The sequence below is a fragment of the Cheilinus undulatus genome, linkage group 10, assembly GCF_018320785.1.
Source record: "Cheilinus undulatus linkage group 10, ASM1832078v1, whole genome shotgun sequence".
In the NCBI taxonomy this organism is placed as follows: Eukaryota; Metazoa; Chordata; class Actinopteri; order Labriformes; family Labridae; genus Cheilinus; species Cheilinus undulatus.
The window spans coordinates 8,514,569-8,539,146 of record NC_054874.1 but is presented as its reverse complement, the minus strand read 5'-3'; the positions used below and the strand labels follow the sequence as shown (position 1 = coordinate 8,539,146).

The window sequence follows — 24,578 nt, the reverse complement described above, 5'->3', positions numbered from 1 at the left end:
CTGGAGCTGGAGAGGGAGGAGAGGGTGGTCAAAGTCGAGCCTGACACATCGACATGTGTGTGGCTCTGCAGCCAAGGTCAAGCTTGATGGCATCTCTTTTGTCCGGTTCTTTTCACCCCTGGTAATACGCCCAGCAGTTTTTGAGCCCTTGAGAGATCCACAACATGACTAAGGGCTCATGGCAACCCTACGACTTGCCAGTTGTCCTTAACTGGTGGGTCGCGAATGTGTGCCAGGAAAAGAAAATGTGGAAAAAGCACAGAATCCCCAAGTGGACCAACACAAATTCATACATGCATTTTTAAATTTTTTTCTATGATAACAATTAAATTTCAGTATTTCAGTCAGGAACACTCTTGTCATACATTTAACCCTTTTATTGCAAATAAGGTGCACAATTTTACATGGCAGAAAAAGCTCTACTCTAAAGATGCTGCCTGGGTTAATGAGGCAGCATGTTTTGACTCTCCAGAGTGTGCATGGCTAGAAACCCCGATATAGATAGATACACTTATGACAATGCATTTTGAATACAATAAAATAAGTTAAAAGCAATTAATCCATAGTAGCATGAATCTGAATATAATGGTGCAAAAAGCTGTATGCTATTGAGGAGGAGACTGGGGTGGAGGAGGTGAAGCTAAACCAGCAGCAGCAGCGTGGCACATTGGCATTAATGCAAGCAGGGATCAGTGCTAACTAAGTATGTCATATCTAAATACACCTCTGTGTTGAGAAGAAAGATCTGATATTGACTTTGGGAGCTGGGAGGCAATAATTAGGAACACCTGGCTGCTGTCAGCTGATCACAACTGGGTGTATGACTACCATGTCCTGCATGAGCTAATGCTAGACTTCTTTTGTCACCAGGTTTCTACTGATTTGTCACTTTTCTTTAGGTAGAAAAAATGATTTTTCTTTGAGAAATTCCTTGAGAAATCACCTTGAGAAAAATGGAGTAAAATAACATGCATGCACATCTTTCTGTAATGTTTGTTTTGGCTTATCCTTTGTCCAATTATTACATCCTGTTCCACTGGGGGACCAAACTGCGACAGTTTTCATTGACATAAATCAAGTGGTTGGGAATTTATAAAAAACTGGGTTACTGTTTCTCCTAAGGAGCTGGTGGTGGGTCCTGCTGCCCAACCAGTTGAGAACCACTGCTCATGCTAACTTGACCCTAAAGGTGTAGACTTTGTTCTTTTTTTAACAGATTATTTTCCAATGCCCCTGATAATGTGCATGCCAGAACATGACCAGGGTTGTGTCAATCCTCCTTTCTATGCCTTCAGACAGCGTACTCGCCACATTTATGCCTTAAACAGCCTCGATTTTTGTCCCGAACATGCCTAAAACTTTTGCACAGCACTGTAGATAACATAAATGTGAATCTATAGGCATTTTTTGAGTATTCCATCTGTGTTTCACTGGTGAACCTTTCTTTTTTTCCTCACATGATTGATGTAACTTACTATTGTAGAGAATAATATCACATCTATATATCATGGGTTGATTTGTCTTGCAGAACGAGGCAACCTGGAGTAAAATTCATCATCATTTTAGACCGAAGACTGGATACATGGGCCTCTATCAAAACTGCCCTTGCCAGGATAGCAGTGAGTTTCATATTTCATTTTTATGTGCATAATGACCATATTACCAAATCAATAGTCCTGCTAGACGGTTTATACATCATGCATATGGCAAATTCATCATTCCTTGTGAGCTGCAGTATGGCTGAGCTTACAGGCTAATGTTTTATTAATGAGCAGCTGTCCATGGTGCTGAAAACCTCTCCAAAAACCTGCCTGCTTCTTTAAAATAAAGCTGCTATTTTTGTATAAATTCAAAGGTTTCCCTCTCTGCATGTAATGTTCTAAAGTTTAAAAAGAAGTCTGAACATTTCGTCTGTACTCTATGTCCCATTGCATATTGCTTAGACGACTGCTGCAAAAGCATGAGTAAGCAAAAAGTGTGTGATGACGCGGGGCGGTAGAGGGGAGGACGGGATGAAGAGGAAGGCGGGCGGGAGGGAAACATTGCAGTCGGCGCTGCCACCCTCCGTCCGAGAGGCAGCAGCAGCGCTGCGGCTGTGGTCAGGCGGCTGCAGGGAGCTGCTGCATACCTCTGAGCCTGGCATCCGTTTCTATCGAACAGGCGGGAACTTATATTTCACCGAGATGGCTTTTAACACCATGGCGGACTGCTTTTACCGGCGGGGAATCCCGAAGATACGCCGGAGCCCGGTAACAAGCTGCTGACTGGTTCTGTTTTACCGTGAGAAGAGTTTAGGGTGAAGTTTTTTGGGCGGGCAGGGTGAATGCGGCAGTCAGTGGCACCGGCTGGGAAGTGCAGCACTGCGGTGCCGCGCGCGCTTTTGCTTCATCATGCATTGTGCTGTGTATGAAACCTAATCAGACGGATGTTTGTGCTGGGATAAGAAGCCATGGGTTATCGACCTGCTAGAGACAGGGCGTATGAATGTCAGAAGTTGCGTCACTTGGATACGCATGAATTGATGAAAAAAGGCAACATGCATAGGAGATGTTTCTGCGGGGCTGGATATGCATTACAAGATGTAAAAGTCCTTGTAATTTCTAACTAAAGATGAAATATTAATGCTTTGACTTCAGTGTTATGGTAAGGCATATAGATCTCATCATTCTGCACAGATATGACTGCACAGGCAGCGGCCTCATATGACCTACATCATATGTGCAGCACATGACATGCATGTAAAATGTGAACTGACTTAACTTGAATCCATTAGGCTGAGATTCATTGCTTTGGTGACGGATCAGCTGAGACCCGAGGAGGATATTGCAAATGCGTTTTCCCTTCAGCACCAGTGCCAGTCTGCACAGAGGATCTGTCAAATTATTGATATGTTGAAGCATGTTGGATGCCATCTTTTCCAAAATGATACAATCTATGCTGTTTTAATGATTGACAGTATTGAAAAATACATGAACTTAAACAAAAACCCCACTTGATTAGACAGCAAAAACCAGAAATGAATCCATTACAAACTGCAGAAACATTGCCAATGTTTCTTGAGCAAATTAGAAAATGTAAGGGTGAATACCAGCAATTTTTGATCATAGAAAACTAGATATTACCTTATTCGGGGCTCTGAGGACTTCTGCTTTACTGTTGTGGCATAAGGCTGGGCAGTTTATCTGAATTTTTATCAAGTCTCAATATGTCCTACTGCAGTTGTCAAATTGCAAGAGGTGCAATATTTCTTTTACCTGAAACGTATGTCAAAATTGCAGTTTTTTGCAGCAGAGATGCTCCACACATCACAAATCCAGCTCTTTACATCATGCAAACATTCAAGTATCATATTTTTAAAATAGTTCACAAAAAAGAATGATGTAAAGATGACCATTCCCTTCAAAACAACAACTTATATCAAATTTGCATTATGAATCATAATAATTATAATAAGATTTTTTTTTTTCAAAATCTTCCATCTTTACTGTGGTTTGAAACCAAGTATCAATGTCAATTGGTTTCTTTTAGTATCATATCAAAGTGAGGAATTCCAGCATGGTCTGCATACATATAGGAGTGACATTAAAGCAGATGTAGAAAAATGCCACCGTGCTTTCTGTTTTCTGCTGAATCATCCTCCACATGCAGAGTCATCACTTTAAACCTCTTTCCCTCCATCCAAGGCTTCCTTTCCTGGGAACCTCCACCTGGTCTTGGTACTCCGACCCACCAGCTTCTTCCACCGCACCGTTACCGACATTGGCTTTCGCTTCAGCCAGGAGGACTTCATGCTCAAGATGCCAGTAAGGCAGCTCCTCCTCAGTTACCAAACATGTCCCACATCACAACAAGGTACACTTCATTCTTGATGCAACCCCTGATCTCGAAATGTTGTGTGGTGGACACACCCGCGTACAGATGTTGATGTAAACTTTTGGTGTAGAGACAAAAATCTTTATCTACTCAAGGCTGTTTAGATATTCCAAGAGACTTTGTAATTTATCAATAAGATAAATCCAGGGGCTACCATGCCATTTCCACCTGCTATGGCTATGAACAACTGTCTGACTTCCCTTTAGATTCCTTCTCAAGTTTAGCAAATTACCCTAAGTCTTCCATAAAAAATAAATCATTCAGTTTAGAAATATAAAGAGGAGACAGAAGAGGGATGACAGACTGCTCAATGTGATTTAAGTGGAAAAAAAAACTTTAAAAAAAGAAAGCAGGGAACAAGGCACTTCAAACATAAAAAGTAAAAAATTTAAAAATGTGAAAGGAAATACTTAAAAAAACCATTATTATAATGGGCAAATCATTTTAGAAAAGCCAATATGTCTTAACCACTTAGGTCTTCATCGGGGCAGCTCTGTGCATTCAGACAGTATTCTGGCCCCCTTCACTTTTTTCAATTTTGTGATGTTGCAGCCTGATGCTACGACTTTTTAAATTTACTTTCTCTTTGTAATCTACACTCAGTAACCCATAATGACTAAGTGAAAACAGATTTTAGACATTTTTGCAAATTTATTAAAAAATAAAAACTGAAATATCACACTGACATAAGTATTCAGACTCAGTACTTAGTTGAAGCTCCTTTGGCAGCAATTACAGCCCAGAGTCTCTTTTGAATATGGCAAGTCAAGCTTTATACACCTAGATTGCTGGGTTTTCTGCCAATTTTCTTTGCTAATCCAATCAAGCTCAGTCAGGTTCGATTAGGACTGTAGTAGACAGACATTTTCGATGTACGATAGGGTTCAAGTCAAGGCTCTGGCTGGTCCGCTCTAGGACATTCACAGTCATCCTCAAGCCACTCTTGTGTTGTCTTGGCTGTGTGGTTAGGGTCACTGTCATGTTGGAAGGAGAACCTTCGGCCCAGTCTGAGGTCCTGAACATTATGGAATAGTTTTTCATTGAGGATAATATCTGTGCTGTGCTCCATTCAGCTTTCCCTCAACCCTGACCAGTCTCCCAGTCACTACTGCTGAAAATCACCTCCACAGCATGATGCTGCCTCCACCATAATTCACTGTTGGGATAGTATTGTGCAGGTGATGAGTGGTGCCTGGTTTCCTCCAGACATAAAGTTTAGAATCGAAGCCAAACACTTCAATCTTGGTTCCATCTGAATCTTGTGTCTCACAGTCTCTTCAGGTGCTTTTTAGTAAACTCCAGGTGGGCTATCATGTCTTTTGCACTGAGGAAAGGCTCACGTCTAGCCACTCTGCTATAAAGCCCAGATCAGTGAAAGCTACAGTGATAGTTGTCCCTCTGGAAATTGTCTAATCCTCACACAGGATCTCTGGTGCTCCGTCAGAGTGACCATCAGGTTCTTGGTCACCTCTCTTACTGAGGCCTTACAGCCCCAATAGCCCAGTTTGGCCAGGCCACCAGCTCTTGGGAGAGTCCTTCCATTTGAGAGTTATGAAGGCCACTGTGCTCTTAGGAACCTTCAATGCAGACAATCCTGTCTCTGAGCTCTGCAGGACGTTCCTTTGACCTCTTGGCTTGGTTTCTGCTCTGGTATGCATTGTCAGCTGTGGGTCCTTCTATAGAGAAGTTTAATTTACAACTCCAGTCAAGTTGTAGAAATATCTCAGCAAAGATCCAGAGAAATAGGAAGAACCTGAGCTAAATTTTAAGTGTTATTGCAGAGTCTGAATACTTATGATTTGCCTGTTACAGAGGCTTGTTAAGTATTTCCATCTTTATTTTTACATTTTTCTTAACGTTTTTCATGTTTGGAGTGCCTGATTTCCTCTTGAATAAGGGGAATAGACCGCCATTTCTTATTAGCTTAAAGTACAACATGTTCTTTGTGAGTCTCAGGTGTTTGTCTGCTACCTTTAGGTGGTGATGCTGAGCTCTGTCACCGACCTTCTCCACTACATTGACGAAAACCAGCTAACATCAGAGTTTGGAGGCACTTTGGACTATTGTCATAGTGACTGGATTGTTTTAAGAACGGTAAGATATTGATAATTTCTTAAACACATAGGGAGCAAAATTACATTTCTGCAATATGTTTGAGTGTTTTCTCTTGTCTTCTGAGGCTTAACCATGAGATTTAAGCAGTATTTTGAAGATAAAACTTGGATTATGCCTTTCAAATAGGCTGATCAACACTGTTGAAGCATTTCTGTGTTTTTTGTGTCCTTTTCCTTTCCTGCAGGCCATAGAAAGTTTTGCTGTGACTGTCAAAGATATCGCACAGATGCTTCAGGGGTTTGGCTCTGAGTTGGCTGAGACAGAGCTGCCTGATGAGACAAAAGCCATCGAGTATCTCCTTGATTCTCACACTGACAAGTACAAGAAACTTAAAGTATGGTTTCTGATGTTTTTCTTTAACATGCATTGATTAAATTAACCTCTTTTTTTTGGAATGCTTCACATTTTGATGAAAATTGTCCTTTGTTTGACAGGATGCAATCAGGTCAGTGTCAAAGGAGGGGCGTCATCTTCTCTTAAGCCTCGAGACATCTGGGAAGGAGGATGACTCCCAGTGGGATGTGAAGTTGGACTGGGAGACAGTACAGAGGTAAGGCATCTATGAGCATCACTTTGTTGTGTCTTTGAATGAACTGATGCTAAATCGAATTGATACTTAAAAGCCTACAGGTAGAACTTGTACTCTTCTATAAAAGAGAAAAGAGTGTGCCCACCTTGTCCTAAGAAATGTATCCATACTGAGCCTTTTCCATTCAAAGTGAATGAGATGGTTTCTTGTCTTACTCAGGCTTCTCGCCCAGTTAAGAGATATGGAATCTGCCTTTGATGGCTTCTTTGAGAAGCACCATCTAAAACTCCACCAGTATTTACAGTTGCTCAGATATGAGCAAAGCTTTCAGGAGGTGAGCTTTTTCTATCCATGCAGGTGTTTTCTTGGGTTTTTATCTGCATATATGTTCATAGTCCTTGGAGAATAACATCCTTTAGTTTGGGTAACTTTGGGCTCAGATGTGCAGAAACCAAGTTAACTTTTGGCTTGTTTTTCAACTGTAAACCTGCATACATCTAAAGTGAGTGTTTTCTTATTAGATGGAGTTGTGTCTGAAGCATCTAATGTCTCAGGAGAAGGAGCTGTCGGTATCTGTGGACACTTTGGTTCAAACAGAACAGGCTCTGAAAAGGCTCGACAGTCTGGAATCAAATGCAAAGGTTGGTGTTTCTTAAAACAGAAATAAATGTCTGCAAACCAGAAATTATATAAAATTATATGCCAGCTTTGCATACCAGAGGGATTTGCCAGAAATGGTGCAGAAGAACCAAAAGTGCTCAGTATGATCACAATGTGTCTAAAGCTGAGGTCAGAGAACATGATAATTAGTTGTTTAAGGTGGTCACTGCGTTGGATTAAACGATCACCGAGCCATAAATCTGTGCCAGACTTGACTGACAGATATGAGAGACTACTCAGCTGTACAGAAGCATTCATCAGGGTGCTGGAAGGAAGAGTAAGAAGAGAAATATGCTAGACTCTTTGAAGCCTTGATTGTCTTTCACTATGACACACTATATGGGATGAAGGGTCCAGTTTTCAAGGCTAATGGGTTCTGAAACCCCTCAACTGTAGGATCAGGTTATAATCATGCTTAATGTGTAGTCAGACCTTGTCTTAAAAATCCTTCCTTCTTTATGTGTCTGTCAGGAGGTGATGGCTCGGGCTCAGATCATCATCCTCCACGGTCACCAGCTATCAGCCGGTCATCACTACGCCATGGCTCTCATAATGCAGCGCTGCAACGAGCTTCGCCACTACTGTGATACACTCAATGCTGCTCTGAAGATTAAACACACAAGTCTTCTGCAAACACACCAGCTGCTGCTTTGCCTGGGACAGGTAATTAGACATCTATATCTACACAACTATACATGTTAACAAACATGCACACATGCCAGAACTTCTCTATGGTGATACACACATGTTCTCCACCTTCAGGCCCAAACTTGGTGTGATGATGGAGCGTACATGCTGGCCAATCAGCTGGTAGATAAGTTCCAGTCCAAAGAGGGGGCTCAGGCTGCTTTAAAGGAGATTGAGAGGTTCCTGGAGGGGGCGCCGTCTATGCTGAGCTCAGGAGCTGACATCCTGGCCATCGAGTATGAGGTGGTTATGACACCTCAGCTGCAGGTCAGTCACAACAATAGGAGGGTAAAAAAAATCAGTACATCTGTTTCTAAGCATTCTTTGACCACCCACTGAAGCAATATCCACCATTTTTTTGTCATCCTTAACCTAAACATTTCCTAGTCCTTTCTGTTATCACCTTTAAAACTGCTGCATTGCATGCATATTTACACACGTAAACTGACTTCTTTTGCCCAGCTCAGGGCTATTGAACAAAACTTGTGCTCTCTTCCTCCTTGTTTGTTCCTCTATATTTATTCATTGCTCTTCCTTTGTTGTTTTAATTGGTCTATGTAGATTTTTCAACTACTGCCTAGATCAATAAACTGCTTGGATCCGCATGTTGTGCCGTGGCAGTTTATGCCACTGCTCTATTCTCAGCATGGCTGGCCATGACTGACAAAGTGTTTTCCTTCGAGAACAGCTGTTTTGTACATCTCAGCGACCGTAGTGGCAGTTCTGTTTGAGAGCACAAAAGAAGAAATTTAATGCCATCTTCCATTCGAGGTTGCAGGAGGCCTTGGCCATCAGTGAAATACCACTGCTTTTATCTTTTTCCCTCTTATCCGATAAAGTGGGGAGGTACCCTGAGTGAGCGCTTGACTCTGGTATCAAGCACCTGGCCCAGCAGTGGCTGGTCAGAGGTATATCTTTGGTTTAAGTCTGCCCAGAATTTGAGTGTAATGGTTGCTGACCAACTTACCTTTAAGTTTCATGTAGCCTTGACTGTTAGGTCATGCTGATTTACCCTTTATAACATAAGATAAATCAGACCCTGCCTGACAGAGCATGCAGCACAGTTCTTGGTTCAGGCTCTTGATATAGCATGCATCAACTACTGCAACTTATTTCTGGCAGGCCTCCCTGCATGCACAAATAGACCTCTGCAGATGATCTGGAACGCAGCAGCATGTCTGGTCTTCAATCAACCCAAGACAGCACATGTCACTCCACTGTTCATCTCTCTACACTGGCTTCCTGTTGCAGTTTGCATCAAATTTGAAACCTGACTTATCACTTACAGAACTGCTCCTGTTTACCTGGAATCCCTCATCCAGGTGTCACCTCCCACTCAGTGTAAAACACCGGATACTTCGATCACATCAGGGCCCTAAGTCCCTAGCTTGACTCTTCTCTTCTGTTGTCTCTCAATGGTGGAATAAAATACCCAATTCCATTGGATCGACAGAGTCCCTTTCTACTTTCAAGAGTATGCTAAAGACCCAGCTTTTACAAGAACTCTGTGCACTAAGAATCTTCTCTGCTGTCAGGCTTAAGGGCATTTCTTTTATCTGGGCCGTCCCAACCCTGGTGATAGTCCCAGAGACCAGCAGTTTTAGGGCCCTTGAAGCATCCACAGCCCAACCAGGGGCTTGTTGCGTACTTCCCACTCAGACAGTCCCTAGGCCATGCTTACTCCCTACATCCACCCCTTACTGTGTCCTGAAGGTGTGGACTTTGTAAAGATCCTTTTCCCATGCCCTTGGTGATATCCAAGGGCATCTAGAGTGGTCTGGGTTGTGTCAGTCCTCCTTTCTGCCCAAAGGTGCCCTCAGACAGCTTACTTGCCATTACAGGCCTTGTTTTAGCCTCAGATTTGGCCCAAACATGCCTGAAAGTTCTGCACAGTACTGTGCATCCCTTTGGGCAAAAGCGTTGTGACTTTATGTTTGATTATTTAGCATCTGCTTTTAAAGTCTTCCAACACTATGTAATTTTTCATATTATCTAGCACTTTTGATGTTTTCACACTTGCACATATGACCTAAAAACATACATAAGTATGAAAGCGTTTTCCTTTTACTGTTATTTAGTGTTTGTATATGTTCTCCAGTATCACCACAGTTACCAGTGTAAAAGAATACGCTGTTTACCCCTGTTTTCCTCCCTTTTAGGCTCAGATTGGGGAAACCTTTGAGAAGCATGCAGCAGTGCAGCAGATGATCCAGAACCGACAGGCTTCTTTAAGAAAACTGGCTGATAAACATGTGCGACCGGTCCAGCTGGTGGCCCCCAGGCCTGAAAACCCACCACGCGCCAAATCCCCGCTCTTCTCCCCCAAGCATGGTGCAGCACACACACACAACTCATTTTCATACCTTTAAAGACAGATCTGTTTCTGAAATGGAGATTTTTTCCAGCTTGTTATATTCTGACGTCTTTGTTACTGCTCTAGTTTGCAGCATGTAAAGCAGGATTTCCAACCAGTCAACTCCCTACCCGCCCTCCTCTTTTTCCCAGGCCCAGTATGGGGTCTCATCCCAGCCCTTATGGCCTGGCTCAAATCCCCCCGCTCCCCTCCCGTCTTTCTTTAGGCAACGTGCTTACATTACCACATCACAGGGTCCCACTGAGAAAGCCTAAGGTGTTTCTGAATGGGCTGTGGGGTTAACAGGTCACCTTTACGAATACACAGTAACCAGGGGATAAGTATAATCAGTCTGCTGGGAGATACCTGACTGCTCTATTAGTCAGGGTAGCTGCTATAGAACCATATGTGATTCATATAGTGTACATTAAAGAACCTTTCATCTGCCTCTGTGTCTCAAGGGATGGCTGCACAAAGCTGGTGCATACAGTAAAACCCAATTAATACTGTATGTGTTATCTGCTGGGTTTCTGTTTGATTTTATCTTTTGACTAACTTAAAGTGTCTCAAGCATTTAGCATGTGACAATTAAAGGATAAATCTTCATTTTCTTACTTAATTCATGTCTTTAGTTTCTGTCTCTATGACATGAATCCATATTAATGAAAGAAAAAACAAGAAAGAGAATGAAAGTGCTTATGAACCCCTCAGAGGCTCCCCTTTGACAAGTCATTTAAAAGACGAGATGAAGGGAAAAGTGGTTGGCTTTGATTAATTTGATCCGGTACATGCATACACACATGTATGTGCATGCACACATGTGTGTGCATACCACTGATGAATCCAACATGGCACATGCAAGGGCACGAGCTGAGGGTATAGGTTGAACTATCATGAAGGCTTCAGCTGCTGGGATCAAAAGAACTCTGACAGGGATGCCAAATACTGCTTCAGATCTACATGTACAGGTCCCAGGCTGCATCTTTATAGCAGGCAACCTATTATCATTGATTACCTTTAATGTTGATTATAGCTGATTGATGTTTTTTTAAAGGAAAAAAGGTCACATGCAGGGCAAGAGAAGTCGCTTTGAGGCTGCAGTGTTCAAACTGTGCACATGGTCATTAAGAGTCGTCATTTGGGAGCTCAAATTAGTCATCTTTCAGTATTCATCAGAGCATATGGAGATATACCGTATGTGAGATACACTTTCACACTTTGATGAGCTTCTGCCACCGCTGCTGCTGCTACTGATGATGATGATTTTGCTTTTGCAGGTGATGGTTTGAAGTTTACATTCGACATTTCTCTGCCTGGGAAGAGAGCATCCCGGAAGAGCCCCAATCCTAGAAAAGTAAGGAAAAATGACATTTTCCCTTTTTTTTTTTACTTATTCATTCTCCTTCCACCATCAAATTAGCATTGCAAAGTGTTTTTGAAAATAGGGATATGATGATACAGACAACTCTTAACTTAAAAACTATCAGGATACTTGGTTCCCAATAGAATTTTTTTTTACAATTTTGATTGATTGGTTGATTGATTGAAATGTTTATTTTGAACGTGTAAAAAAAGAGGAAAAAGAGTTATTGTACGAACTCACAGAGAATAAGTAGAGTAAATGATGAAAAACGTGGTTAAGATTACATATTAGAAAAGGAGCAGGAAGAGGAATGAATTTATTTAATCCTTCCCCTTCCCCATAATTTAGAATAGATAATTATTATGCTTACATATTAAAATAAATCCATATGATAATCCTTACCATAATTACCAATCAGTTTTAAAGTTTTGTGTAGAAATTAGTTTGAATCTAAATCATGATTGAAGATTTTTTAAACTCAATCATAAAGATGCAAAATTGATCTGCATGCCTGGAAGCTCTCGTGGATTTATTCAGCAACAGCAGATGATGTTTCCAGCCAATGTGCTCCTCCTTAGAATACAAGTAGTATTTGAATCCTTTATTTTTCTTCTTCTTGGTACCTCATTAGAAGATGTTGGACTTCATATGTGTTGGGTCACCTGTTCGATTTATGATGGTAAATATCAGATACATTTGAAAGTCTTGTGAAGAGCATGTTGGCTCACAGCTTCACTTGTTGCTAAATAAATCCTTAAACAAAAGCTTCCAGGCATGCGGATCATTTCTGCATCTTTATGATTGTTCGGTTTGGATCTAGCACTTGCTGCGTGTGCATGTGTTATTATGATTTTCTATTTAATTCAAAACCCTGAAACCCTTTTTGATTTCAAACCGTACAGTTTGTCATCAGTTGAGAAGTCAGTGGTGTAAGCTAATAAAACACCTGATAAAAGTAAAATTAAAAAAAGAGTACTGTAACATATTTCTCATCTCATTTATTGGAATCTCACAATATTTGTATTGTTTTTAATTGTATTTTAAAGTAGAGTTGGATTCCTAATATGGCTGTGGAAAGAATAAAATTTTTAATCGCCATTAATCTGTAGTTAAATGCAATTACTTGCATCCGTTTTATCCTTTGCATCCTTCAAAATTCCACTATTATGTAATCAAAAACGTCATTTTGGATTCTTCTGTAGTCTTAGCTCCCATTTCAACATACAGCAGCTGCACTGCAGAGCAAATTGCCTCCTCTCTAGTCAATCAGAGCAGTTCCACTGTGCACGCTACAGTCTGTCTCCAGCACGTCCCTAAAGCGCCTCTCTGCCCCGCCAGAGATAAATACCAGGTCTACTTTCAGAGCTGGCTGCTGCCAAACCACGCCAATCCAAATAGAGCAGATCAATGCAAACAACTGGAAAATCTTGAAAAGCATCTGGTCAATTTCAAAATAATGCATGGAGTCCTGACAGTAAATCATCACTATGCCAGCATAAGGTCTTATCCTGTGGCACAACCAAAAGGTCACCAGGGGTTCAGTGGGTCATAGAGCTGCTATGCCATGATGAAGAAATGTTAACTTCTGAGGTGGAAAACCACAGAACATTTCATGAACCACACATCCTTTGAAGCAAACATAAAGTGAAGGTGATAGAAGCAAAAAACATTGAGGACTCATTTAGAAATGTATGACAAGTCAACCCCAAAAGGCAAAATAATACACTATTTACATACGATCCCTGCGTGAACCTGAGATCTGCCTTCAGTCGGAGCAAAACCGCCCATGCTTCAGTTGGCAGCGTAGCCGGTGTATGTGGAAATTGGAGGTTAAACTAAGAATGATTGACTTCCTGTTTAGATACAGACCAGCTTTTATAGGCAGATCAGTGATTTTACAGAAAAAGTAACTTATTGATTAAAAGACAAATAAGGGAGCATTAAAAAGGTAAATGTTTGAAAACACAAGGTGCAGATGACCTCTGACTTTTGTAAAGTGTAATAAGTGTATAGGAGCAGTGGTGGACTTAATCTACATCACTGTGGCTGCAGGAAGACGCTGGCATGGCTGAACTAAAGTATGCCGAAAGGACAATAAAGTATGTGATCGATGGGAATTTAAAAAATGAATGCACTAATTGTGGATCTTAATTCATTGAGATTAATGCAATTAATCTTGACAATCCTAATACTTAATAGAAATTATTTTCTTCTAACTAAAAATTTTCCTGGATGGAAGAGTAACTGTTGTCCATCTGTGTTGTGACAGATCGAGGTGATTCACGACTACCAGGAGAGCCGGAGCTGTGTGTCGTACAGTCTGGAGGGCGAGGACAGCCCGGATCTCTTGAAGCGGTGAGAAGGAGGAGGCATCTGTCTGTCCTTGGTGCTGCTCTCAGTGCTGTTTACTTTATGATTCTCTTTGTTCAGTGCTAATGATGCCCTCTGGCTTTGTCTCCTCCTGTGTTTGCGTTACAGTCACGTGATGAGGGAACTCATAGAGACCGAGAGAATCTATGTAGAAGAGCTGCTGTCAGTTCTGCTGGTGAGAAAACACACATTTATCTTTCATTTTCATCATCACATCTAATAAACAAATGTTTATTTAGGGATGCACTTGTGTCAGTATTTTTATTTATATCAGCCCTCTGACAAACATTTGCCTGCTTGCAGGTCACGTCGCAGGCATTTATATCACATCATTTGTTTAAAGATGTATTTTGGGGCTTTTTATGCCTTTATTTAGAGAGGAGGACAGAGATGGAGTTGGAAACAGGTATAAGAGAGTAGGAGAAAGGAGCTGCAGGCCAGACTTGAACCTGGGCTGCCATCATACGTGAGGATGACCTAACTGCCATCTGCGCCCCATGTTTCATCAATTCAGTAGTGGCAAACTAGTATTTTTGGACTAAAAACGTCACCTGTTGGACTAACCAATTTGTTTTCGAGTTCAAATGTGAAGCCAAAGGTCTGCTCAGGTAGTGTCAGTGGTGTAGCACAAGGTGTATGCAGAGTGTAGCCACTTGTTTTTCTGTCTCTACAGAGTATATCCACTCCTAAATCCCCTCGTCTGGGTTGACAAAGGCACCAGCAGTTAATCAGAGTAGACTAGTCTATTGCTTTGTGATGCATTACCCCTAACACTGCTTAGAAACATGGAATTGTCAACCCAAATATAAAACTGTGGGTCAGTGGTGATGTTAAAATTAGCTCTTTTGATGCCGTCAGTTTCAAAAATCCTTACTTCCTAAAGCAGAGGAGGTTAAGTGGCATTTGAAAATACTAGGGATGTAACGGTATTAAAATCTCACATTATGGTAATACCTCGAGTCCACGGTAGGGTATTTATTGCGGTACTAAAAAACAAACAAACAAGCAAACATCAAATGAAGACATGGAAAAAGGCGAGATCAGAATTTATTAAACAACAGTTCCACTTTGAATATTACAGTATGGTAGAAAAGTGCTGTAGGTATGCATTAGGCTAAAAATCTATACTTATACTTTGGCTGCAGAGTTTTCTAAACTTCTAAATCCTTCATTGTCCACTGAAAACAGCAGTAGGTCTTTGCAGATATATTCACTGATACACTCTGTGATCTGTCGAGCCCTTGCACTGTTGTGGATTGTGAACACTTCCTTAAGAGTCTTTTGGCTCCTTATGTTACTCATAAAGTCTCGCAGTGTCTGCATAATGTTTTTGTTTTGCTTTTCGCCTTTCTCATTTTGACACCGGTAGACCAAAATGCTGTCGCCGGTGCCTCGACAATCTCAAAAACTTCAGTCTCTCAGGTCTCCCCAGAGACTGATCCTCCATCACCACTCGTAGTATATCCATCATTTTTGGCTGTTAGGGCAAGCCGAGTGGAGTGCAAGGAATGATGGATACACAAGGGCTGATGGGAGCTGTAGTTCCCACTTCCCTTCCTCTGTTTCACTAAAAAAATCCTACACTTTTTCCCTAAAGACCTACGGTTTATAACCATTGCATGTCCAGGACTACACCTGGTACACTTCTGCTACTGCGATATTAACGATACCGTTACATCTCTAGCAAATATTACAGGCCCATTTTTAAGTGAACTACATATGCATGTCTTTATAGATAATGTGGTGGTTATCCTTCCCTGGGTGGGATGCACAATTAATAATTATGATGTCAGGATGTGCAATTACATGATCCCATAAAATCCTGTAATCCCATAAAAGGCTGCAGTTAGTTTGGTATTAAGTAGTGTTTGAAAGGTTTACAAAAATGTCTGAAGGAAGGTCTCTGAATTCACAATAATGCCACTATTGCACTTTGTAAAAGTGCCTTTATTATCCATATAAAGAAAAATGTTCAAGTTATTCTCAAAGCAGTAATGTAAAAACTTCAGGGTTTGCATTTTTTATGCTACTTAATATTTGTAGGGTTTGAGTTGAGAAATACAAACTCCAAAACTCTCATTATTCTCTACATTTTCCCTGATAACCAAGGAAGTAGACTCAAGATACCATATAGCTACTATATCATAATCACAATCGTAAATCACAGTATTGTCTTTTACGACTGCAATCGCACATTGTGCAGCACTAAGACCCACTTATCCAGGCACCTCTACACCACTACGTTATGTTGAACACTCTTTGGGAAAGATGAGCAACATGCATTTTATAAGACGAGTTCTAGTGACATTCCAAGCTAATTTGAATAAAAGGCACTAAAAATAGAGTGGAATATTTTTAACATTGGTATTGGCCTTAAATTTCACAATCTGTGCACATCTTATTACTTTTATGCATCATATCTTTGCATTTCAATTAATCCTAGTAATGTTGCACAAGATTAAACTATACACTGTGGTGTATTTTCTTCAATTGTGCTACCATGATGGCTTATCTCAGGGCTACAGGGCTGAGATGGATAACCCAGCCCTGTCAGGGCTTCTGCCCCCAATCCTGCGCAGCAAGAGAGACATCCTTTTTGGAAACATGCCTGAGATCTACAACTTCCATAGCAGGCAAGTTCACCCACATAGATCTGTTTGTAATGCGAAGAGCATTTTTAACTTGGTATACAGAGGTCTAAATGTATGTTGACTTTGTTTTACTGCTCTAAACATTTCAACAATCTGACGTCAATAACAGTAATAGGGAAAGGAAAATGTCTACATAAGAGCTCAAAGAGTGCTGAAGTCTATTTAAAACATCAGTGAGTGCTATTTGGCAGAAATACAGCACAAGTATTATGTTTAATCTCTTCCCACAAACTGAATCGCTGGATTTAGAAAGCTTTCCAGAGAGGCAAATTTATCATACACAGCCAAACACGTGCTGTTAAAAATACTTTAGAATCACTTTGCCACATTTTTCCTATGAAAGAGAGCATTTACGTGACATGTGGCGTGACAGTTTGTTGATGATAAACTCTAAAAAGCACAGTGTTTTTTCCTGCTGTTGGTTTTTCCTCTTTATCCTGCTGAGTTTGGCTTCCTGCAGAGACCTGCATGACTCAGCTGAAACTGATTTTAGAACTAAATATTCCATCTTTTATGGTGAATTATGGCGTGGTGTTTTAGAGAGATGAATTGACTCCACAGTGGTTTCTGAAGCCTATTATTGTGCCAGAGTTACAACCCAGCTATCAAGGGAGAAAGAAAGTAGCAGAACACCGCATGGATTTGGTAAAATGCAGTTGGTGTTTTGCCTAAACTGGTAACAGGCTATTTAGATGAACAAAGGAAAAAGGAGAGGCACAATCAGATTAAATAAAAGAGGAATCCTACAGGTAAAGACATGTTGACTTTATAATATTAACATTACAGTCTTCTATATACACATTGTGTAAAGAAACACTCTAGATTTATTTTATATTAGGGAGAAAATATGAATAGTTTCCCGTATGGGCTTTCATTTTTGTGCAAGCATTCTGGGAAGTGATTTCCCCCTGCCTGCATTGTCTCGGAAATGATCACATTAATCAGTTTGTTTCCCACATGTATATAGGAGGCTTTAATTGATCGTCAACCATTTTTTTGTCTGTATATTTCCATTGACCTTATTTGCATTTTCCTGCCTCTTTTTCTTTTTTTAATCAATTTTTGCTGCTTTTAGCCCATTTTTGCCACTTTTATTCTGTTTTTGCTATTTGCATTTTTTTTCCAATTTTTGCCACTTTGCTGTTTTTTGACTATTTTTCCCACCTTTTTGCTTTTTACCCATTTAAGTCACTTTTCAGTATTTTTTTTTTGCTGTTTTTGCCGCTTTTAAACCTTTTTTGCTGGTTTTAGCCCATTTTTGCCACTCTTATCCCATTTAATTCACTTTTCACTCATTTTTTGCTCCGTTTTGACGCTTTTAATCATTTTTTGCTGCTTTGAGCCCATTTTTGCTACTGCTTTTTGCTATTTGCAATTTTTACCAATTTTTGCCAGTGCTGCTTTTTGCCCATTTTTCCTACCTTTTTGCTGCTTTTTTGCCCATTTAAGTCACTTTTCACTTTTTTTTGCTACGTTTTTGCCGCCTTTTGATCGTCACCTGCCTGTAACTAATTTTTGTCGATTCTCACCCAATTTTTTGCCACTTTTCAGCTAGTTTTTGCCATTCTTTGCTGCTTTTTGCCACCTTTCACTTATTTTATGCCCACTTTAACCCTTTTTTGCCACTTTTCACCACTTAGATTGTGGCTCTTGCAAAAGTATTTTTCAACAATTTGGCTCTTTGGTTGAGCAGGGTTGAGTAACACTGATCTAACCTGACACTTCAAAGGTTGTTTCACATATACACTGCATGGGATATGTGCATCAATTTAGCATGAAGAAGAAGAAGAAGAAGTTTGGCTGAAACCAAATGAAAATATTTAGTTGTATCTCAGGGGTGTAGCTGAGCCTAAAGTTGACAGGTCAGAGGGACAAGAATAATAATAATAATAACATTAACTTTATTTACATAGAACCTTTAAAAACAGATGTTTACAATGAATAGCTAGAGTTGATCAAAATCATACTTCTAAAACAAACTAAAGTAAACTGATGAAGTGCATTCATTTATTAAAGGGTTACTTACCCATGGTAGAAGCACAAAAATCCAGCTGCTTCTTGCTGAACACTGAAAACGCAGTGAAGTCGAAGGTTAGGGCCGTGGCCAAAACAGCCCTTTACTTAATTAGTGTTTGTTGTGGTTTAATATGGAGTCTGTACAGTCACTTTGTTTGAGATCTAATTCCTATTTCTGGACTTTATGGAAATCTAGGGTTTTTCTCCAGGACCTGGAAAGCTGCCTGGAGGCCCCTGAAGGCCTGGGAGCTTGTTTTCTGGAGCGGGTGAGATGAAACATTAATCATGATGCGTTAATGTTTATTTTAAGCAGCTGCTTTGTATTTTGACAATTTGTACAGAAACTGAGTTAGTGTTTATTATGAATTTTTCTCTGTTGTCTCCTCAGAAAGAGAGTTTTCAGATGTATGAATGCTACTGTCAGAATAAACCTCGCTCTGAGGCGCTGTGGAGACAGTTTTCAGACTGTGCCTTCTTTCAGGTCAGCAGGGCCATCATTCACTCTCTCTTCATTCTCAGTTTTATAGAAATGCAACTAAGGTTTACAAAAGTCAAGCTCTATGAAAATACTTCAGTGTCGGTCTGCACAGTAGTATTTACGTCAATGATTTAGTCATCAGTGTGTCATAGCCTTTTATTGTGCTTTTTATATTGTTTTCATGCACTTTAAGGATTGCATTTTCAGTTTTGTTGTACTTGATTCTCATTTATTCTGAGCAGTAGAAATGTTATAAAACCTTTCATTTTTTTCCATAGCAGTTAAAGGATGTGACATAGCATTAACAAACATAACATTAACATTGTGTAAATGTGTCTCCTTTGTGCAGGAATGTCAAAAAAAGCTGGAGCACAAACTGGGTCTGGATTCCTACCTTTTGAAACCAGTCCAACGCCTCACCAAATACCAGCTTCTGCTTAAGGTTATGCACAAACTACATATAAAAAAAAGTCATTCCCCATGATTTAACTGAGGCAGGCTGTTGTATTTTTTAGTAGTAATAGCCTTGGATACACGCAGAATAATCTTACAAACCAGTTCTCTGTGGTTGGGAAAATAAGAGCAGAAAATGGGCCCATTTATAAAAAGTTTATTTGATGAAATAGCTGCTCTGTGGACTAAGATTTGGCACATGCATCATCACTTTACCACTAGAGGGCACTGTTAAAGCCACTCTTTTCATATTTTTGCATACATTTTTTTGAATTTTTATGCTTACTATGCTTTTCCCTTTGATTTGTGTGTGTTTAGGAGCTACTGAAATACAGCTCAGACTGTGAGGGGACTTCTGAGCTACAGGGGGCGCTGACAGCAATGCTGGACCTGCTCAAATCAGTGAACGACTCCATGCATCAGATAGCCATCACAGGATATGAGGTGAGCCAAATCTGATCGGAAGCAAACATCCTGATAAACTGAATCAGTTTTTTTGGACACACATGAACAGTGAGGTAAGCATTAAAGGCATAAATCCCTCCTTTTCTGTCATCTGCAGGGTGATATATGCGAGCTGGGCCGTGTACTAATGCAGGGTTCCTTCAGCGTGTGGATCAGCCATAAAAAAGGTCCCACACGGATGAAGGAGCTGACTCGATTCAAGCCGATGCAGAGACACCTCTTCCTGTATGAGAGAGCTCTGCTCTTCTGCAAGAAGAGGGAGGAGCATGGGGACGGCTGTGACAAGACGCCCTCATACAGTTTCAAAAACTGTCTCAAGGTTGGTTCTGTCTGTTTGTGCTCACCTTGTTTAAGTTCAGCATTAGTTATATGTCATGAATATAGCATATGATTGGCACTACATTAAGTATATTCAGTAGCAGGTAAGTAAGTTTTCCCCTGACCATAGAACCTGCTCTGTTCCTGTTACACTTCTTCTGTCGAGTGTTGATGTGTGAGTTGTGTCACAGTTGGCGTGTCACCAGCTGCTGCTGTTGCTCTTGATTTATTATTGAGGGTGTGGGGAGGAAGCAGTCAAACAGCGGAGGTGTGTGTTTGTGTTTTGACAGGACAGATGTGTTACATGATGTAAGTGTGATGTATGACGTGCTGCTCATCCCAATGCGGCGTGTGCGTCCATGTGAATAGTGTATGTCTCTTGGCAGATGACTGCTGTGGGGATCACAGAGAATGTCAAAGGAGATGTGAAGAAGTTTGAGATCTGGTACAGTGGCAGGGAGGAGGTGTATGTGGTTCAGGTAAGGAGTCTCAACAATGGCAGCATTTTCTTCAGCTTTCTAGACTGTGTTGAAGATTGACCTTTTATAATGTCACAACAACAAGGGGCCAAACAAATTTTAACCACTGATTTGTAGAAGCTGTCAGTGTTGATGATTTTTAGGTTTAATTATGTGTGATATTTAAGTCTTTTCTTATTATTTATCACAATAACTAAACATCTTCAGCTCATGGGTTGATAGCCAGAAAAAACATGACATTTTAAAATGTCATCACGAGCTTTGGGACATTATAGTCCACATTCTCAATATCTTGCTGACATTTAAAGTATAAAGCAAAAAATCAATGTATAGACTGTAACAGAAAAAAATAGTAACACTAGAGTGCGATATTAAGCAGAGATACAGGAAATAAAAGCTTTATTTTTATTTATTGATGTGCCTGTTGTCTCTTAGGCTCCCACAGTGGAGGTGAAGATGGCCTGGCTCAATGAGCTTCGCAGGATCCTGACCAACCAGCAGAAGCTGCTCAGAGGTAAACAACTACAATGTATATGAGACAGATAATCCCTCTGCTAGATTCAAAGCTTTGAAGGGCTTCTCTTGGCTCTAGAGTGCTCAGGATGTGCTTCAAAGCTCTGTAACAATTGAGCAAAGCCGTATGCTGTTATTCCCTCCTCCATACTGTTTCTTAAAAGCAGCTCGAAAGATAAATAACATTTGATAAGTGAAGCATACAATGGAAAAAATATGTTGGAAAGATTTCACAGACTGTAGAAAACAATAGAAGAATGACATAGGTATATTACCGTAAAACTTCAAGTATAAGCACATCCCAGTTTAAGGCCTTAGTCTCTCTATCTTGCCCGTCACATGTTTGAAAAGTAAAGGTAGGTCTTAGGCAGGGTTGGAGATTAACTTTTTCAACTACCTGCCTCTGACATTTTTTACCAGCCATTTTATTTGAACAAGCAGCATAAAGAGAAAAGATATAGTAAAAAAACAAGAATTATAATATTTTAATTAAAGGGGAAAAGTTCCAACTATTTGAGACAATACTGGTATGTACTTATTATTTTGAGACTGTTTTGAGTCTCCATTGCAGCCGGGTAATACAAATTGCATAAATGCATGAATCCAACACAGGAGTGTTTTTTCAGCAACAAACTTCATAAGCATGTTTTGGGGACCTCTGAGACCAATATACACCTGTCTTAAAGGGGTAAAATTTGTGACCTTTAATATCGAGAGCCAGCACAACCTTAGCCTGTGAGTTTTTTTCACATGAAGATTTTTTTTTCTTTTGGTCAGCCCCTCATGAACTGTAAAATAACTTATAATTGCATCAAAAACACCCTCTGAGTAAGGATGCACGATATTATTGGCCTGATATCGATATTGGCAGATATCAAAATTTCTGCCAATATTTACATCCAGTATTTTGGCCATGAATATCAGGCTATATCAACTGTAAAATTTGGCTATATACACTATGAAATCAGTGGAGTTTTAGGCTGAACCAACAGACCTATGTAAGTTGAGATCTTTTTCTTTACTCATCCTCATTCTTTAAACTTTAAAGTGTGTTTTTAGAAAAAGTGTGTTTCTTTGTTCATCCTCAAACCTTAAATTGTGTTCAAAGGACTGAATTTTTAGTTATGTAAAACATATTTAAATATCACTATCGATATCAGCTAAAATGAATCTGTGCAAAATCTTGCATCCCTACCTCCGAGGGCTGAATTCAGGAAGAGCCTCATAGATTTTGCAGAATCTTTCCAACATTGCTATTCATCCTTTCTTTTCTCTCTCCTTCTCTTTTAAAATTTTGTGCAAAGATTCATAGCTTTATGAGTGTTTTAATAGTCGGGAAAAAACTTCCTGTTTCATGGTGAACATAAAATCACCCTGACTACATTTTTTTTATGTGACTTGAGCTTAAGCTGACTCAAATTACTGGCAGTTCTATAAAAGGATACCACAAACAATGACCACAACATTAATTTTTTGTGTTCACATTACATTTGTGGGAAATTAATACAATTTTTGAGAGACAGGGATTTTTACCTTCTAACAAATAAGAGTTTAATATTCTTTCCAGCGCCAATTTACACTTTTATAGTCTTAACTGTCTCTGCCCTGCACATTTTTTGGAGATAATTAAAGCCCCTCTTTTATTGTTGCATATCCCAAAAAAAGGCACGGTCATTTTTATAGACTGAAGTAAATAAAAGCCAAGGCTATTGATGTGTTTTTGCAGTCCAAATACGAGTGAAATCAATCTTTCTCTGCTTTTGTCCTCTCACAGATGAAGCATATCATCATGGCCAAATGGTTGGACACATGCAGCTTTCTCCCCCGCTCTCAGAGAGGTCAGTGTCTGTGGTTGTTTACAGATAAAGTGTTTACAGTAGAGTTAAGTGCATGACTGTAGCAGGTTATAGGTGCACACATACATAAATCAGACACAGGCAGACACAGCTCTTCTATCTGCATTTGCTGAGTGTTCATATCTAATCACAGCTTGTAGTAGCAGCTTTGTGTGTAGCGGTGTGTGAGAACGGGTGCAGGCCCCATTTTCTCCACTGCTGTCTGGTTGCCTATCCCCACTCCTCCCATCCCCCCTACCTGCAGGGGCATGCGGCCGTCCAGAGGGGTACCCAGGGGCTGTCTGCCGGGGCTGGACTTTGTCTCGCTGTCGGCCGACGTCTTTCTGTGCCTGCGTTCCCGGAGCCCCCGTCCCAGAAGCCCCCGGCAACGGCCCCGGCCGCTCCCCCGCCACCGCCCCCAGCGCCACTGACCTGCCCTCGGTGGTAAACTAAGCCTGGCTAGCCTTGCCCTGGCATGACCCACCCAGACCAGCTTGAGGGCTTTATAAATACACCTCAGGGCTGCTGCGTTTTCATACTAATCATCACCTGCACACTTGTTTTAAAGCGTTCATTCTAGTTCATAACTGACCCCACATCTAATCCCCTGCTGTGTTTAGAGGCCTCTGACCTCCATGGCATTTCTAACATTGTATTTTTAAACAACTGTTGTTAATTTTGCATCTCAGATTTGCTATTTTGCATGCAAAGCAAAGGGAAAAAAAGTCTCTTTTTCATCCCATGAATTTTCTTAATTTCCTCATGATTTTTAAGATGGGGCTCGTTTTTTGAGATCAAGCAACACTACTGGAGAATAAGCGTTCCAGAAACATTCCTCCGAAGCATCTCAAAATAGAAAGACCAAATGTCTAAATTTGGATCTTGATAAATCGAGACCAGATCTTCCCTGTGTGAGTATCAGTACTTCCCACTTTGACAGAGGAGCTTGCACATGGCTGCTCTGTGTTCTGTCATGCTGTCTGGCTGGTGCTTGAATAATTGTAACTGTGTGAGACGCAACAGGACAGAGTTGTTCTTTGCCACTGATCTGGCGACAGTTAAACTGTTAGAAGTGTGGATCAGATGCAAAGTTGGCTGTGGATTGTGTGGCTGAGGATAAAATCTGTCCTGAGTCTGTCTGCTGCTGTGTGTTCAGCATTTGTCAACATGTGTTGTTTTGTTTTGTTCCCACAGTAAGCAGCAGAGGGCGTCAGTGAGCTCAGAGGACACAGAGTCAGGGAGGAGCAGTCCAGACCCCCAGCCTCACTCCCCTAAACACCAGCACAATCGCAGGAGTGAGTCAGTCTTTTCTCTACCTTTTAATAGATTTAATCATGTAGATACTTAGTAACTAAATCACATTTGATTTCAAAATCATTAAAAATCACGCTTTCTTTGCACTGCTATTGCTGATTGTCTT

General features: G+C 40.5%; 1 protein-coding gene across 1 annotated transcript in view; it reads left to right on the top strand.

Moving 5' to 3' along the window:
- mcf2a (MCF.2 cell line derived transforming sequence a) overlaps positions 1-24,578 on the top strand; it is a 38,448-nt gene that overhangs the window by 8,915 nt on the left and 4,955 nt on the right. The window contains exons 4-26 of the mRNA XM_041798247.1: positions 1,529-1,619; positions 3,684-3,803; positions 5,851-5,967; positions 6,173-6,322; positions 6,423-6,538; positions 6,737-6,851; positions 7,039-7,158; positions 7,649-7,840; positions 7,940-8,131; positions 10,024-10,195; positions 11,495-11,571; positions 13,850-13,935; positions 14,059-14,125; positions 16,468-16,583; positions 18,814-18,883; positions 19,006-19,098; positions 19,445-19,537; positions 19,867-19,992; positions 20,111-20,332; positions 20,718-20,810; positions 21,246-21,324; positions 23,098-23,161; positions 24,353-24,453. Coding sequence (XP_041654181.1) covers positions 1,529-1,619; positions 3,684-3,803; positions 5,851-5,967; positions 6,173-6,322; positions 6,423-6,538; positions 6,737-6,851; positions 7,039-7,158; positions 7,649-7,840; positions 7,940-8,131; positions 10,024-10,195; positions 11,495-11,571; positions 13,850-13,935; positions 14,059-14,125; positions 16,468-16,583; positions 18,814-18,883; positions 19,006-19,098; positions 19,445-19,537; positions 19,867-19,992; positions 20,111-20,332; positions 20,718-20,810; positions 21,246-21,324; positions 23,098-23,161; positions 24,353-24,453 — 2,672 coding nt within the window. The remainder of the gene's footprint in view (positions 1-1,528; positions 1,620-3,683; positions 3,804-5,850; positions 5,968-6,172; positions 6,323-6,422; positions 6,539-6,736; positions 6,852-7,038; positions 7,159-7,648; positions 7,841-7,939; positions 8,132-10,023; positions 10,196-11,494; positions 11,572-13,849; positions 13,936-14,058; positions 14,126-16,467; positions 16,584-18,813; positions 18,884-19,005; positions 19,099-19,444; positions 19,538-19,866; positions 19,993-20,110; positions 20,333-20,717; positions 20,811-21,245; positions 21,325-23,097; positions 23,162-24,352; positions 24,454-24,578) is intronic.